At 40.4% G+C, this 14,265-nt stretch overlaps 1 protein-coding gene across 1 annotated transcript in view; it reads left to right on the forward strand.

Moving 5' to 3' along the window:
• The window catches only part of LOC111867559 (alpha-amylase 1), a 19,117-nt gene extending 9,799 nt beyond the window's left edge, over positions 1 to 9,318 (forward strand). The window contains exons 5-10 of the mRNA XM_033752720.1: positions 1,454 to 1,569; positions 2,261 to 2,391; positions 2,752 to 2,874; positions 5,252 to 5,376; positions 7,484 to 7,633; positions 8,241 to 9,318. Coding sequence (XP_033608611.1) covers positions 1,454 to 1,569; positions 2,261 to 2,391; positions 2,752 to 2,874; positions 5,252 to 5,376; positions 7,484 to 7,633; positions 8,241 to 8,582 — 987 coding nt within the window. The 3' untranslated portion in view covers positions 8,583 to 9,318. The remainder of the gene's footprint in view (positions 1 to 1,453; positions 1,570 to 2,260; positions 2,392 to 2,751; positions 2,875 to 5,251; positions 5,377 to 7,483; positions 7,634 to 8,240) is intronic.
• Positions 9,319 to 14,265: the final 4,947 nt, after the last annotated feature.

Here is a 14,265-nt window from a genome sequence, read left to right on the forward strand (position 1 = left end):
CAGAATGGCCCTCCAGTGTTCAGACGAGCCTCTCAGTCCCTGGTGAAAGGATGAAGGGCGCAAGCGTAGGGCATGTGGAGAGGGGGGAAAGGAAAGAAGGGGGTCTGGTTGAGGGACCTGGCGGTGGTTGCTGCCGTTACAATGTGCACCATCTGATGCCCTCGAGCTTGAATGATAAATACTATATTGTAGCGTGTACAACCGTTACTATGCAACGCTCGAGAGGTAATCAGTTATACCAGAGACGTTATTAGGAAACAGCTCAGTGAACACGTTCTCGATGCAAAGGATCTACATTCAACAACAGAAGTACTCTTAGAAATGGTGTTTTCTATTCAGTTCGTGAAAAGGGATTATGAGGAGAAAACTTGAAAGAAAAGTGTGGAGGCGAGGTCGAATACCTCCTCCGTGACCCTGCGGATCGTAGGAGGCGACGAAAAGGGAAGTTTCAAATCTGAGAGAGTAAAATATGGTCGCTAGTGCCAATGGACTCGGACTCGAGAAAGACTGCGCTGGCAAGGGCCAGCAGCATTTACAAAAGACAGATCCGTCCTCTCGTCAGATAGGGTGCCCCACAGAAAGAAGACCATAACTGTTAAACGGTAATAAATATCTGGTCATGAGCCCCAGATTGGGTTCTACACCAAGACTGACTGACTGACTGATTGACTCACCGTCAGTGGCAATGTGACTTCAACTCTGACTCTGAAGAAGAGTACAGATAGAATCGAGCCGCCGTTCAGAAAAGACTTGAGCCCGAAAGCAGAGGAACAGCCATTATTAGAAGCCGCTACCAGGCAAAAACTAGCGAAGACACTGAGGGCTGGAAGGGCATAGCTTGTGAGATAGTGATCTCTGATGAGTTGAGGTCAGCGATGCATTTATAATTACTTGCAGCTCGGAGATTTGTGTATAAGTGGTCAATAAATCCAATATCAGATCCAAAACCCCGTCTGTAGTCATTATATACTACGTGACAACATTTTAAACAGCTGAGTATTAATTTTTAAAGTTGGTTGTGTAACGATACTGTCAGTATCGGGACTATACTATAGTCCACAGAATAATTAATAATTTGTACAGGTTCTAGGAATGAGAATTGGCAAGGGAAACCGAAGTACTCGGCGATATTCTGGCTCAATGTCACTATGTCCACCACAGATCCCACATGGTCTGACCTAGGATTAAACCTAGGCCGCAAAAGTGGGAAGCCGGCGACTAACCGCGTGAACTGTGGCACGGCCCTGTTGAATGCAAGGGATAAAGGAATATGTAAAGAAACAAACTTATTAGCAAAAGGATATAACTTAATCTTCCGTACAATTGCGATAATTTTTTTGTCCACAGGTCTAGTTTCTTCGCCCAACATATAAAACCAAATTCTTTAAATAATTTTGTGGTAACTAGTCGCCTGCCTACAGGAACCATAAAGTGAAGTTCGGTGACGTTTCAGGTCAGGGAGTCTGAGCTGAGTGGACCGCATGACTTCAGTCAAACGACGCAGGATGTCAGAGAGCAGATCATAGATTTCTTGAATTATCTCGTGGATGCAGGAATAGCGGGTTTTAGGTTGGTATCTCAGAATATACAACCATTGCATGAGTACATTGCATTTTTGTATCCGAGATTTTCAAATTAGTATATACACGTATATATGTGTGTGTGTCTGTGTGTGTGTGCAGAAAATCACTGCTACTTCAAAATTTAACATGCATGATACAGCAAATGTTTAGCATACAATATCAAGAGATGACAGGACATGTTTCATTTGATGTCACACGCTTAAAAGTAAAACATGCGTAAATATAAGGTATGTTGTGAATAGAAAGGAAAATGTAAACAAGCGTGGAAAATGTATTAATCTCGTGTCTCCACAGATCGTCTTCACGGAGATGATTTAAATGTTTCGTCTTTATCTTCAGTAACACCAATTCAGTTCATTCAGTTGTTGGCGAATATTTAAATCATAATAATAATGAAACGCGCCAAAATGCATCATTTTGATTCTTTTGCCCCCCTTTAATTTTCGTACCTGCTATACTACTGAAAATGTTGAGATAGAGGAACTTTACAAAGAACAGAGAAAAGTTAGAATTTGTGGTCCATGGGGGACCCAAGAGCCAAAGAAAATCAGCAGCATAGCACCAAGAAATTTCATTATTAAATTAACTGCTAGTAGCTTCCCAGGCAAGACCACGCATTGTGAAACAAGCTGATGTCCAAGTAAGGAAATGTTCATGCTTTGTGCCATTGCTTCCAGAGTGGACGCCGCCAAACACATGTGGCCACAGGACCTGCAGTACATCTACAGCCACGTCAAGAATCTGAGCACAGTTCATGGATTCCCGCCGCAGACAAGGCCTCTTATCTACCAGGAAGTCATTGTCTATGGTGATAAAAATATTTAATTTATATAACGATTTGCAAGTATAGAAAACGCGGTACCTCACTGAAACAAAACAAATACAGAAAAGTTAACATTACAGCTCATCTGGCAAATTCAGACTTCAGAGTTGAACTCGAAAAAAATATAGAAGCGTGAAGATTGCAAGTTCTGAAGCTCCCTCTCACATATATTTTCTCCTTCTACTGTGACCTCGTATTTCTATTTCACATATTTCCTTTGCCACTCTATTTGCAAATTCGTCGATCACCATTCTTTCCACAGAGTGAATCGCCCAAGGCGTAGAGCAGAACTGTGCGTGCCTGGTTACCTGTACACATTCCGAAGGCGTGTTGTCCCTGTTGCAGGAGGAGAGGCTGTTAAGAGGGGAGAATATACTAGTCTTGGGAGGGTTACAGAGTTCAACTATGGCACTTACTTGGGACAAGGATTTGCCGGAGATTTCCCTATCAGCCACTTCTACAATTTTGGTAAGTAACAAAACCCAGAGACACCTTAAAATTGCTCAGATTTCAAAGACATTCCCTGCTTTTATAGAACCAAAGCATCATCATCTCTGTCGCTGTGTAATGGGATGTTGTTTTGTGGTTACTTACTGCACTTTCTGCGTCAAATTTCTGAACCCCAGAGAGTTATTAGTATTAATTTGTCCTGAAATAGTTGTACACAGGTAGACCGAGCCCGGAAGTAAAATTACGAACATGTGAGGAATATACGTTGCTCTAACCTGTCAATCAGATCTAAGTGCATCTAACTATTATGTAACTACTTCGATTACAACCTCGAAATAATTACGAGTAGTACATAATCTTCTGTGATGTCTTGTGGTGGAGGAAGGTAGTGGGGGGGGTGTTAAAGCAACTCGGACGCTACGCTCCCACTTCAGCATTTGGGCGAACTCTCCCCGGCCTCAGCCGTTAGCTTTTCACCTACCACAATGAACTCTCTGCTATCAGACTCTCTCTCGAATGTCTCGGACTTCAAGTAAAGTCGAAGTCAGTTACCCTACGACTGGCGGTTTAACGCCAATCAGTTCATCTTGGCGACAAGCTCCTTGAGATTCACGAGCAGATATTTTTTTCCAACTGAACACTTTCGGTCATAATCCTGCTCCCTGACAAGAGCATGGGTTTGTCTCTTATGAATATGTTTGGCCTTTCGTCAAGTGCATATTTCTCACATATAGCAGAATACTGAAATGTTTTCCTTTTGCAATACACACAAGCCCTCTCACATTCCTGGTTTCACAGAGCACATCATGCCTATCTCACGTATCTTATGTTATAACGGCAGCTTAATCACTTAAACGGTCGTAAGCGTGACCACTGCCAATTATCTTATTTTTTTCTATGTCTGGCTTCACTTTTTCTTATACCGCGAACATGTTAGTTCTCATGATTTTGTGACTTCTGCTTGTTGCCTGCATCATTTTTGATATAAGAGTATACAATGGAAGGTTGAAAGCCGTTTGCAAATCGCGAACCGGTGTGCACCTTGGAAATGTTCTAATGGTACGCAGAACCTTGTTTTGCAGGCGCTGCAATTTTAAGAGCACGTGACTGCCACTAATTCCAGACAAGCATGAGCCATTACTGATCTGATCAGTGCCTTACGGAGTTATACCTTAATATTGGCACTTAAACGCTCACTTCTGAACACGGAATAGATTCTAATAAACGTTCTAAAGACCTTAGTTTCAATCTTTTCTATGTGCTATCTCCATGTAATTTCCTTATCGGAGATTACATTGAAATATTTTACATATCTGACATGACTGACACAGGGGATATTCCGTCCATTCAGTATAAGATGAGACATATATGGCCTAAGTCTGTGAGAAAAGTAGATGGCCTGATTCCTATCTTCACTGAGTTTTGTTTCAGTGCTCGAAATACGTCTCAACAGCACCGAGACCTCGCTGCAGCTTTCTGAGAACATAACCTTTTTTGCGGTCTGTCGCATATATACAGGTGTCATCATCAGATACCTGAATGAACACCACGTGTTTGGGGCCTATCATATATATATATTTACTGTACTATATCCGAGACAGGACGGACACCCTCGAAATAAACTCTGAATTTTCTCTGAAAAAGAAAAGGACTAATAAGTTTGATTAGACTCATCGAAAATTGTAATTTCGATAATTTATATAGCAAGCCAAGGTGCCATGTTTGATCAAAAGGCTTTTTCAGTGGCGAGAAATACAGCAGCAGTAGGAATGTTACTGTTGAAATTTAACATCATAATGCAGCTCCGTTATGCACGAAGGTTTCACGGGGTTCTCCCCGGGTGGTGCGAGGGAAAACAATATTCGTCTATAAACTTATGTTTAAGTCCTTTGCGAATATTTTTACCGTTGGGTTATTTTAATTTCTGTGTATTCATTCGTCTTCCTACTTTAGGCGCTTATATGTCTAGGTGCGGATGTCTTCAAGAAAAGTATTGGGGGAAAATACAGTTCATTTGAGCTAATTATTTTCCGAATTAATTCCCTCCAATGTTTCTTCACCGCCTCGCCCTGCTGTTCATGTCTACCCCAGACTCCTCGTGCTTTGTGCGAAGTGTTCGTATCGCTGTGAGAGAATTAAATATCGATCACATTCGATTAATTTCTACCTCCTAAATGATTTTACTTTGGTCCTTCATATAATAAACAAAATTGACGAAAATCGATTTTACTTCATAAAAATTTTCTGGCATATTAGAAGGATCATGTTACCTGAAACCTAAATGTAAAAACTCATCTGCATTTCAATAACGCTAAAGAATCATAAGTGTTTCGGATTTGTGTGTATTCAAATCCTCCCCCTCTGTGTTACTCTCCCTAATTTGTTCACTGCTCAGGATCAGAATGGGGGATGCTGGATGGCGGCGATGCTCTCGTGGTTGTGGATAATCATGAGTACCAGCGCGGCTCTGGTGGCGGGGAGCGAACATTCTCACCAATAAACAAACAAAACTGCACAAGGTAACATAAGCTCTCTAAGAAACTAACGGGTGTTCAGCGGATAAGGTAATATCCTGAAAGATCAACACCAAATACACTGGCTCCTATCCAGGGCCAGCTGAATAAATGAAATTCTCAGAGTTGATTCCGATTGTTTTCTTCCCAACTGAGCTTCATACCGAAGAGCAAAATGTCCTTCCTCTAATTGTCCTAAGTAGAAGCTGTATATTACTAGTCTAAGCAGGGCAGAGGTCAAGGTCCTGTGTGAGGACTAGGAAGAACACGTACACCAAACAGACTTTCATATATCTAACAGGTTTTACCAAACGATGCGTCTGGGTCGTGTGGAAATTAACGCCATCTGTCAGACACTGAGAGTAACTACGTACTCTGTGAGTACAAACATACACCCAACTAGCCCTTATACATGTAACATACAAAATTAGCGTTCCTATGCAGAAAATTCTGGAAGGTAATTTCATAAATTCACTTTGTTGTTCGTGGTATTTACACGTAGTTACATTTACCGTCTGTAGGTTCTTGGACTCAAACGTGCCACCTTTGCGGGCTTCAGAGCAGTTCTTCTAGAGGGAGCGTTATGCAGGTAACTGTACTCCCGCACTAAAACAGCCAAACTGTCATCGGAATTTCGCGTACATAAAATTGCAGTACACTATTCAGTGCGGACTGAATACACAACTGGATTACCTAAAAATAAATGAAGAAAGAAAACACACCACTCCATAATTAGAGTAAACACATTACGTTACCATGGTTATTATAAAATATGGAAGGTTATGTACTCTCTGTCTCAGTGCTTCTATTGTGGAAGAAGGACCGGGGAAGAAATTTACTTGGACTCGAACCCATGTATTTATGATAAAAATGAACGATTCTTTCGGGTTTGTCTTTCCAAAAGCAACATCATTTTCTATCTACGATGCGCCGTTTGGCAGAAACAGGGTGAGACAGACGGATGTTTTGATAGGGATGGTATTTCTGCAAGTAAGAAAAGAAGCTTATAACGTCTTGTAATCACACATACAGATGCCGGCACATTTATGTCATGGCCTTATGGATACCCACGCGTCATGTCCAGCTACTATTTTTACAACTATGACCATGGACCGGCACAGCGTTCGTCTCCAGCAATAAATGCGGACGGAACGTGTGGAAACGATTGGACTTGTGAACATCTGTGGAGGCAGATGTATAACATGGCGAGGTTCACGAACCTGGTGCAATTTACGTGGTACTCAGATCTCCCCAAACCTCTCAAACTGGCCGGCTTTTCAAACAATCAGTTCTGATTTGGTGATCAAGCCGCACTTCGACTGACAGAACACTAAGATCTGGAATTGACTTGTAACGCCTACTTGCCTTCAGATTGTAGAGCCCACGTGATGATTTCCAGCGGGAAATTTGTGGCCCTGCTTAATTATGAGCCACATCGTGAAGACTAGGGCAGAGTGGAGGTACAGCACCTAACTTTATTGATCTCTTAATTAGAAGAAAGTGAGTGGTAAGCTTCACGCTCCTGCAGCTTTAACACTGCAGAAACAGACTCCGATATCAGTTGCTCTTATTCTTCTAATTTATTTATTTCGACTGAAAGAAATCTAAAAATTTCTCACTCCCAGAATATTCGCAGTTGTTCACTGAATCTGCAGCTGTGTCCATGAACTAAGGGAGCGCCTAAGTCGGTAAAATGACAAGGTTACAAGCTGGACGAGGGAGAAATTACGTTTCGATATCTGCCATGTGGAAGCGATTTTCATCTTCTGAGTATTGTCCAGACTGGCTTAGTGGCTCACCTAGCATCCTAGCTAATTCATACCGGCTGACTCTTTCTCTGGGGATAAATATTTGTGGTTCCAAAATGATTAGAGGGGAAAACACACAAGATAATAATATATACACGTCTTTCAGCAGGAAATAAGGAAATTTTGACTGAAGGACAAAGTGTATAACAATTACATCTTCAGTCTTGGACAAATTACACAAACTGGCATGAGACACAATGTCGAGAGAATCTGAGGTAGCAACATTACAACTGCGTAATTACTAATTACTGTCTTATTTTCAACGATATGCACTAGAATTATAAGCTTCTGCATCACTGAATTCCGCTAAATGTTCCAGGAACATCAGTGACGAACTGGTGGGATAATGGAAGCCAGCAGATCGCTTACACCAGAGGTAACCTCGACTTCATCGCGTTCAATGACCAGTATAACACTGACCTCAACCAGACGATACAGGTGGGCGGTCAGTGGCCTGTTTTACTTTAAGGCTCATACAGTCAAATCGTAAGAAGAATGTATTCGGAGGAAGCATTACCATATTCACCAACTGAGAGGACAGAAGACAGTCGAAATTAGATGAAGTTAATGTTTGATTTCGCCTTTCGGGAATACTTCACGCAGAACACTGAAGGTTTCCCAATGTTTCGGCAAACACTGTAGTCGCCATCTTCAGGTTTATTGCTTTTAGAGAATGTTGGAAGCATTTGTTTTTATACACACCTCGCATTGGGTGGTGATCCGCAAGTGAAACTATGATTGGAAGAGACAGACAAGAGTTCTGCTGTGTCATCACATCACAGCTTTACTTTCGACTTCATCACAAAAGATGGAAACTGCCTTGCTTGTCGAAAAGTTGGAAAAATTCCTACAATCAGCGTCACGTATTCCCGAAAGACCAAGTCATACACTGCATTGAATATTACACTGGAACTAAATATTAAGCGTAAGCAGGAACCGTGTTTGTCTTTATGTTTCTCATGGGATAGGGGAAGATGAAAATGGGTAGAGCTTAATGGTGGAGTGGTCATTAAAAAGGGAAAGCCGACGAACAAAAATCTGTGAATTTTAATCCATATAACAGAATTACATTGCGACCCAGAAGCGTAATAAAATTACATCAGAGGATAGTACAGAAAATATCCCTCCACACTGTGACGTTCCCCTGTATGACTGCCACCCATTTGGCTGGTCTGTATTGCAGACAAGTCTACCCGGCGGGACCTACTTTGACGTCATCTCGGGGGAGAAGCAGGGTAGCTTCTGTACCGGCAAGATCGTTTCCGTTGAGCCAGACGGGACGGCGTTCATCCAGCTCCCGGCTTCTGAAAACGACGGCGTCCTAGCAATTACCGTGGAGGTGTGTGCTTATAAACACTTTGCACTGACGTATATAAACAAACCCCCAGATTCAAGGATTCCCTAGCTGTTTAACCTGCGCCGCATTATTTCAGTGGCTTATTTAACGACGTTTTCAAAGCGCATGTTAAACCGAACGTCGCGGCAGAGTAGGCGTCGTTTCGGAGTTGAAATCTACGATAAGAGAACTGTTACTCTGGAACTCTTCTTGGGTTTTCCCAGTCTCTTTATGAAAATGGCTAAATAGCAGCTAATTTTAGACCATGGCCGTTTCCTTCCACATCTTTTCCAATTTGGATCTTCCTACCATTCCAAGCCAAATAATCTGAACCCTTCAGGGCGTCGTTAAATGAATTGCAAACACCCGAGAACATTGGCTGTAAGGTACGTGTGATAATGAGATTGGCAAGCCTGTTTCCTAGTAACGCCTGTAACTAACATACAATGAAATGTGAATTGTCTGTTTCAGTCAAAGCTGTGAAACCTGAAATCGGTGTTCAGACTACAGGATGTTTCAGAAGACATTTACCTTGATCTGATATAATAACGTAATATTGTGCTAATAAAGCGTGTTCGTTGGAATAGTACCAAAAAATTACTTTTGTACATAGAACCAGAAGGCCGATGACTGTCATCAAAGCATTCCTTTCTTAAAAATAACGGAAGCCTGATGAATGCCAACACAAAATTCCGTGTCACGTGTAAACATAATGTTTATAACTGCCATATAATCCTCAGTTCATTAACACTAGGGACCGGATTTTAATGCAAATGCATATTTCTTTCTTGCAACCAGAAATTATGCTCGTTTGCACATATGTATGAATTACTTCGTTTCTTAAATTTTGGACATGGTTTGAAGGTGCATATAAATGCATATTTTGCCTGTTTTATGAATAAGATTCATATTTTCGAAGAGCTCTATTTATACTGCATATTTACTTTTTAAAACCTTTATCATATATATTTTTTAATTTTTCTCCTATGTTAAAATTCTCAATCATGGTCGTGTGTATATAATTTTCCTTTTCCGTATTAGAATATGTTGCATATTTGACTCAACATTTCGTCATGATTCATGTTTCTGATTCAATACCAGGACGGGACGTCCCCGATCCCCTGTAATCGTTATTTGCCTCATCCGCGTACCATCGAAGTGGCCGCGAAGGGATTAGTCGGAAGCGTTCATATGTAGCCGCTATCAGCGTAATACAATTCAACCGATAAGGGACTTCACTTATTTATTTCCGAAGTCTCCATGAGGTTCGTAACGCTTCTTCATTTGAAGCTGGGGGCCGTTCACATTAGTGGTGACTAGTCTGTAGTTAAGTTTGTTTAGGTTTCTGTAGTCATGCCGAAAGTGATAGTAAGCCAGAAAACTAAATTATACCTGTATCAGCGGGATTTCGAAGGAAAGATGATAAGTACGGATAACGAAATTCTTTATTGCCGAGCGTGTGAGAAAACAGTTGGTTGTGAAAAACGATTTTAGGTGCTTCAGCATTTGAACACTAATATACACAAAGAGAATATTAAAATTAAATCCAAGAAAAGTGCTTCTGTTCAAAAATTGCTTAAAGTTATATTTCCAAATATGACACATTTGACTTGCCTTGCCCATGGGTTGCACCGTGTTGCAGAAACAATTCATGCAAATTTTCCGCTTGTTGACAAGTTGGTGTCTTCTCTGAAGAAGGTATTTGTTAAAGAACCATACAGAAAAGAACCCTTCGAAGCAGTAGCACTGAGCGTTCCGCTTCCACCGGAATAAATTTAACGTGCTGGGGCACGTGGCTGTGTGCAGCGAGTTATTATACCGAACATTTAGAAACAGTTAGGAATGGCGTGAATATATTTGATCCCAAAAGTGCAGCATCAATTCAAATTGCCCGACATGTATTAAAAAACACAGAACTAGAAACTAATCTTTCCTATATATTTGCTCAATTCTCTCATCTTCCATCCTCCATTTCCTCACTGGAGGCAAGCAATACTACTTTGTATCAGTCGTTAAGCGTGTTCAGAACCACTGTTTCCAATTTGAATTCGGTTCATGGAAGAGTTGGTGAAGTAGAAAATTAAAAAGTACACAGCATTCTTTAAAAAATCCAGGTTATCAACAAATTTGTGAAATTGAAGAAATTTTAGCTGGTAAACGTACTGAATTGCCAAGTAAAAAATAACTAACAGTGGAGCAAATAGCGGCTTCTCTACATGCGGCCCTAAGTTCTTGTGTGGTGGAAAGAAGTTTTCCCGCTTTAACGACACCTTACGAGACAATACGAGGCGACTAACTATGGAAAATTTAAAACATTTAGTAATTGTGAACTGCAACAGAAGAGAAGTTGAAAGTTCGGAGAGCTAAATGTGAGTACCATTGTTTTTTAAATTTGTAATGAAATATGTTGGCTTTGTTGCATAATTTGTATTTAAGTATAGTCTTTTATTACAAGTGAATCATTCAGTGTTTACATAAAATTAACTTAAATGGGGATTTGTTGGTCTTAAAACAATGTAAAATAAATTTTTAATGTGCATATTTCGGAGGTTTTTCATGCATAAATGGATAAATATTTAAGTGATTATTAGGTCATAAAAATCCGGTCTTGATTATTACCGATAGCTAAAAGCGTGTCCCACTTTGTACATCATGAAACCATGACTATAATCACACAATTACACGATTTACATGACCGGAAACCTGATGACTGTCATCAAAATTTTCTTCATTCAATGTGACCAAAAGTCTGGATGAACAGCCTCAGAAGTTCCTTCTTCCATGTATCAGGAAGGATAACGAATGTCATCACAAATTGCCTTGTTTGAGCGACGTACTGGAACTTGATGTCTATAGCTTTAGGGCCAAAAATTGTGCCATGTTATAGCCACCCAGAAGCAGGCACGTAAGACCAGTGTATGACACAGAGGCTCAGAGGGCCAAAGCCTGCAGATCCACTGCCTATGACGAGTTCAAAGGCAACTCATCGGGCCTTAGAAGGGGAGTTACTCATCTCTTGCACTCACTGACGCAAAAGGAATTGTGCTGCATTTTTTCGATACTGCTCACTGCAGTTAGCAAAACCAAGAAAAGATGATAACGAAATACCGGCGACAATTCCCCAAATTTTACATGATATTTATCATTTCAATATATATGGCGTATTCCTGTAAGTGGCAAGGATATTTTCAGCCATCTGTAGGCAAGTATGGGAATAATCTAACTTCAAAATACAACAGCTCGGCCCTTACCAATTTAGCTCTATGTACCTGTTTTATTTATCTAAATGCCAATAAAAATAATATTCTAATATGAATATTAAATATATGTTAGGGCAATTAATCATTGTGAGCAAGTTTGTAAACTTATTTCCCTTAGTGAAAAGCTCTGCTTTAAGTTTATGTCAGAGGGTAAAGGTGAAGTTGATCTCAGCACTAAATAAAGGTGAGTTATGATTTTACTCAGTACTTCCAGACTATGGTTACCTCTCTTCACATTTCATAACCATCTCAGTATTTCTGATTGATGACACAGAAACTTATCAGTTATACAGCTTACTTAATTAAGCAAAACAGCAACACTACATGACACTCTTTATTAACACATGTGTTTCAATGATTTCATCAAACCCTCTCCAACTAAAGTGACGAAAATGAAATCCCGTTAGTAACATTCAGTGAAGACTCTACATACCGAATGTAATCAACAGATACTTACCAACAGGAAACACATTAACAGACACAATGATATTAATTTGGGTATTCAATTTTATTACGAAAGTAACCTTCATATTTTGAGTACGAGTACAATCGTGTTTCTTTAACACTACACTTCAGTCGCACAGATAAATAAAATGATTGGCCCGGTATGTCGATTATGTTCTAAGTAAAACTGATAAATTCCTTACCTAGTAAATGTGTCGATAAACTTTGCAACTAGCTTCCCACGGATAGGATACGAACAGTTAAACATCGCCGTCAATCAACAAGGCAGATTCCAATCACAAATGGATTCATAAACTTTACAGCTGGATTTGATAAGTAACACTGTGAAATTCCTCATAAATGAAATCTTATATTTATAGGACCTGCACACACGCACATCACAAACAATCTTTCTAAAGATATAAGAGCATGGACTATGGCACATCATAACCGATCATTGGTAATCAGCAGGGCAGCCAACACACATAGGATCCCAGTATGAAAGGACCCTGTAATGTATATTTCCCTCGATCGCCGTTAGAATTAATACATTAATATAATTTCTCTTCTGTTTCTGCAGAAGCTGAATGAGGGAGCAAATGGGTTTGGAAAGTTAGAACCTGCCGAGAATTACATAATATCCCAAATCCGATTTCAGGTATTAAAAAGAGAAGTTGAAGATGCTTGGTGGGTTTGGTCATGCTATCGCATACATATTTAATTACACCTGCGTTTTAGGATATTCATAAGAGCAATCTGCACTGAATATGAAACATGTCACAAGCTTTACAAACAAGAATACAACTTTACAATTCCTACTTGCCATTTCATAATAACAAACATAAATGCAAACACCGTGCATCTAAATAAATACATAAAATACAAATTATATTTACGCTTAATGTGTATATTGATGCCTACTGTGGGACATCCATCACTCAGCATGCACTCCCCTTCTATTCCTTAGCTGTTGATCCCGACAGAAGAGCAAAAATCATCAACAGTATATGACGGATTATGTATTAGGACATCCCTTATTTCTTTCATAAACAGTTCTTTTATCATATACTAAATCAGTTAAATAATCAGGCAGACTGTTAAATATTTTTATACTCATGCAACAACCGGCAGAGAAATTTTTTAAAAGTACTTCACAAAATGGAAGTGGAGAGTACACACACAGGATTCAGGTGGTGGGGGATACAAAGAGTAGGCAATTAACAATTGGAGACGGCCGCGCTATAGCTCAAGCGGTTAGTTGCTGGCTTCCCATCGCGGCGAGCCGGGTTCGATCCTGTGTCTGCTCAAGTGGGATTTGTGGTGGACAAAGTGGCGCTGGGGCAGGTTTTCTCCTAGTACTTCGATTTCCCCTGCTAATCTTCATTCCACCAATTGCCCCACAATCACCCTCAACTATCATCTGGGCAAGAAGTGGTCGCAGTACAAGGGACGTAGTCCCACCCCACTAGAAATAAAAAGAAATGGAGACAAACTGTAAAAACAGAGAAGAACGGGCGTATGTAGTAAAGCAAACAGTTCTTAGAGGGCCTTAAGCTGGTGACTTTACATTTACTTTGCTTATAGTCTGACGAATGTAGCTATACATTGTGATGAGTATTAAAAGTCGGGAAACCAATATCTTAGAGCGTAGAGCGGCCAGCACCAGAAGCCACAGAAGATCGTGAAAATGCAAATGTTCGGAAAACTGGATGAGGCGAAGCCCGAAAGAACACGAGGATTTTATTTTGCGGCGGTGAAGCTTACGATCGCTGATGTGACTAAATTGCTGCTCTAGCGTGAGCTAATGAAAATAAGGCAGAATCTGTTGTGGACTGACAGGGGGCTTATATATATTGTCGCGTATCGGGCGTATATCGCGACAAATAAATTCTCGATGTATTCGGTGTAGCGAATTTTATTTCACATTCGCACTCACAATCACCCAAATTACAATCTGACGATTACTGCTATCTGCAGTATCACAATTAGTACACTCCAAATGCCAGAATACAACTGACTGGCTGACTCTACGTCTCGACTCGGCGGCT

This window comes from Cryptotermes secundus, unplaced genomic scaffold (assembly GCF_002891405.2).
Source record: "Cryptotermes secundus unplaced genomic scaffold, Csec_1.0 scaffold148, whole genome shotgun sequence".
Classification (NCBI taxonomy): Eukaryota; Metazoa; Arthropoda; class Insecta; order Blattodea; family Kalotermitidae; genus Cryptotermes; species Cryptotermes secundus.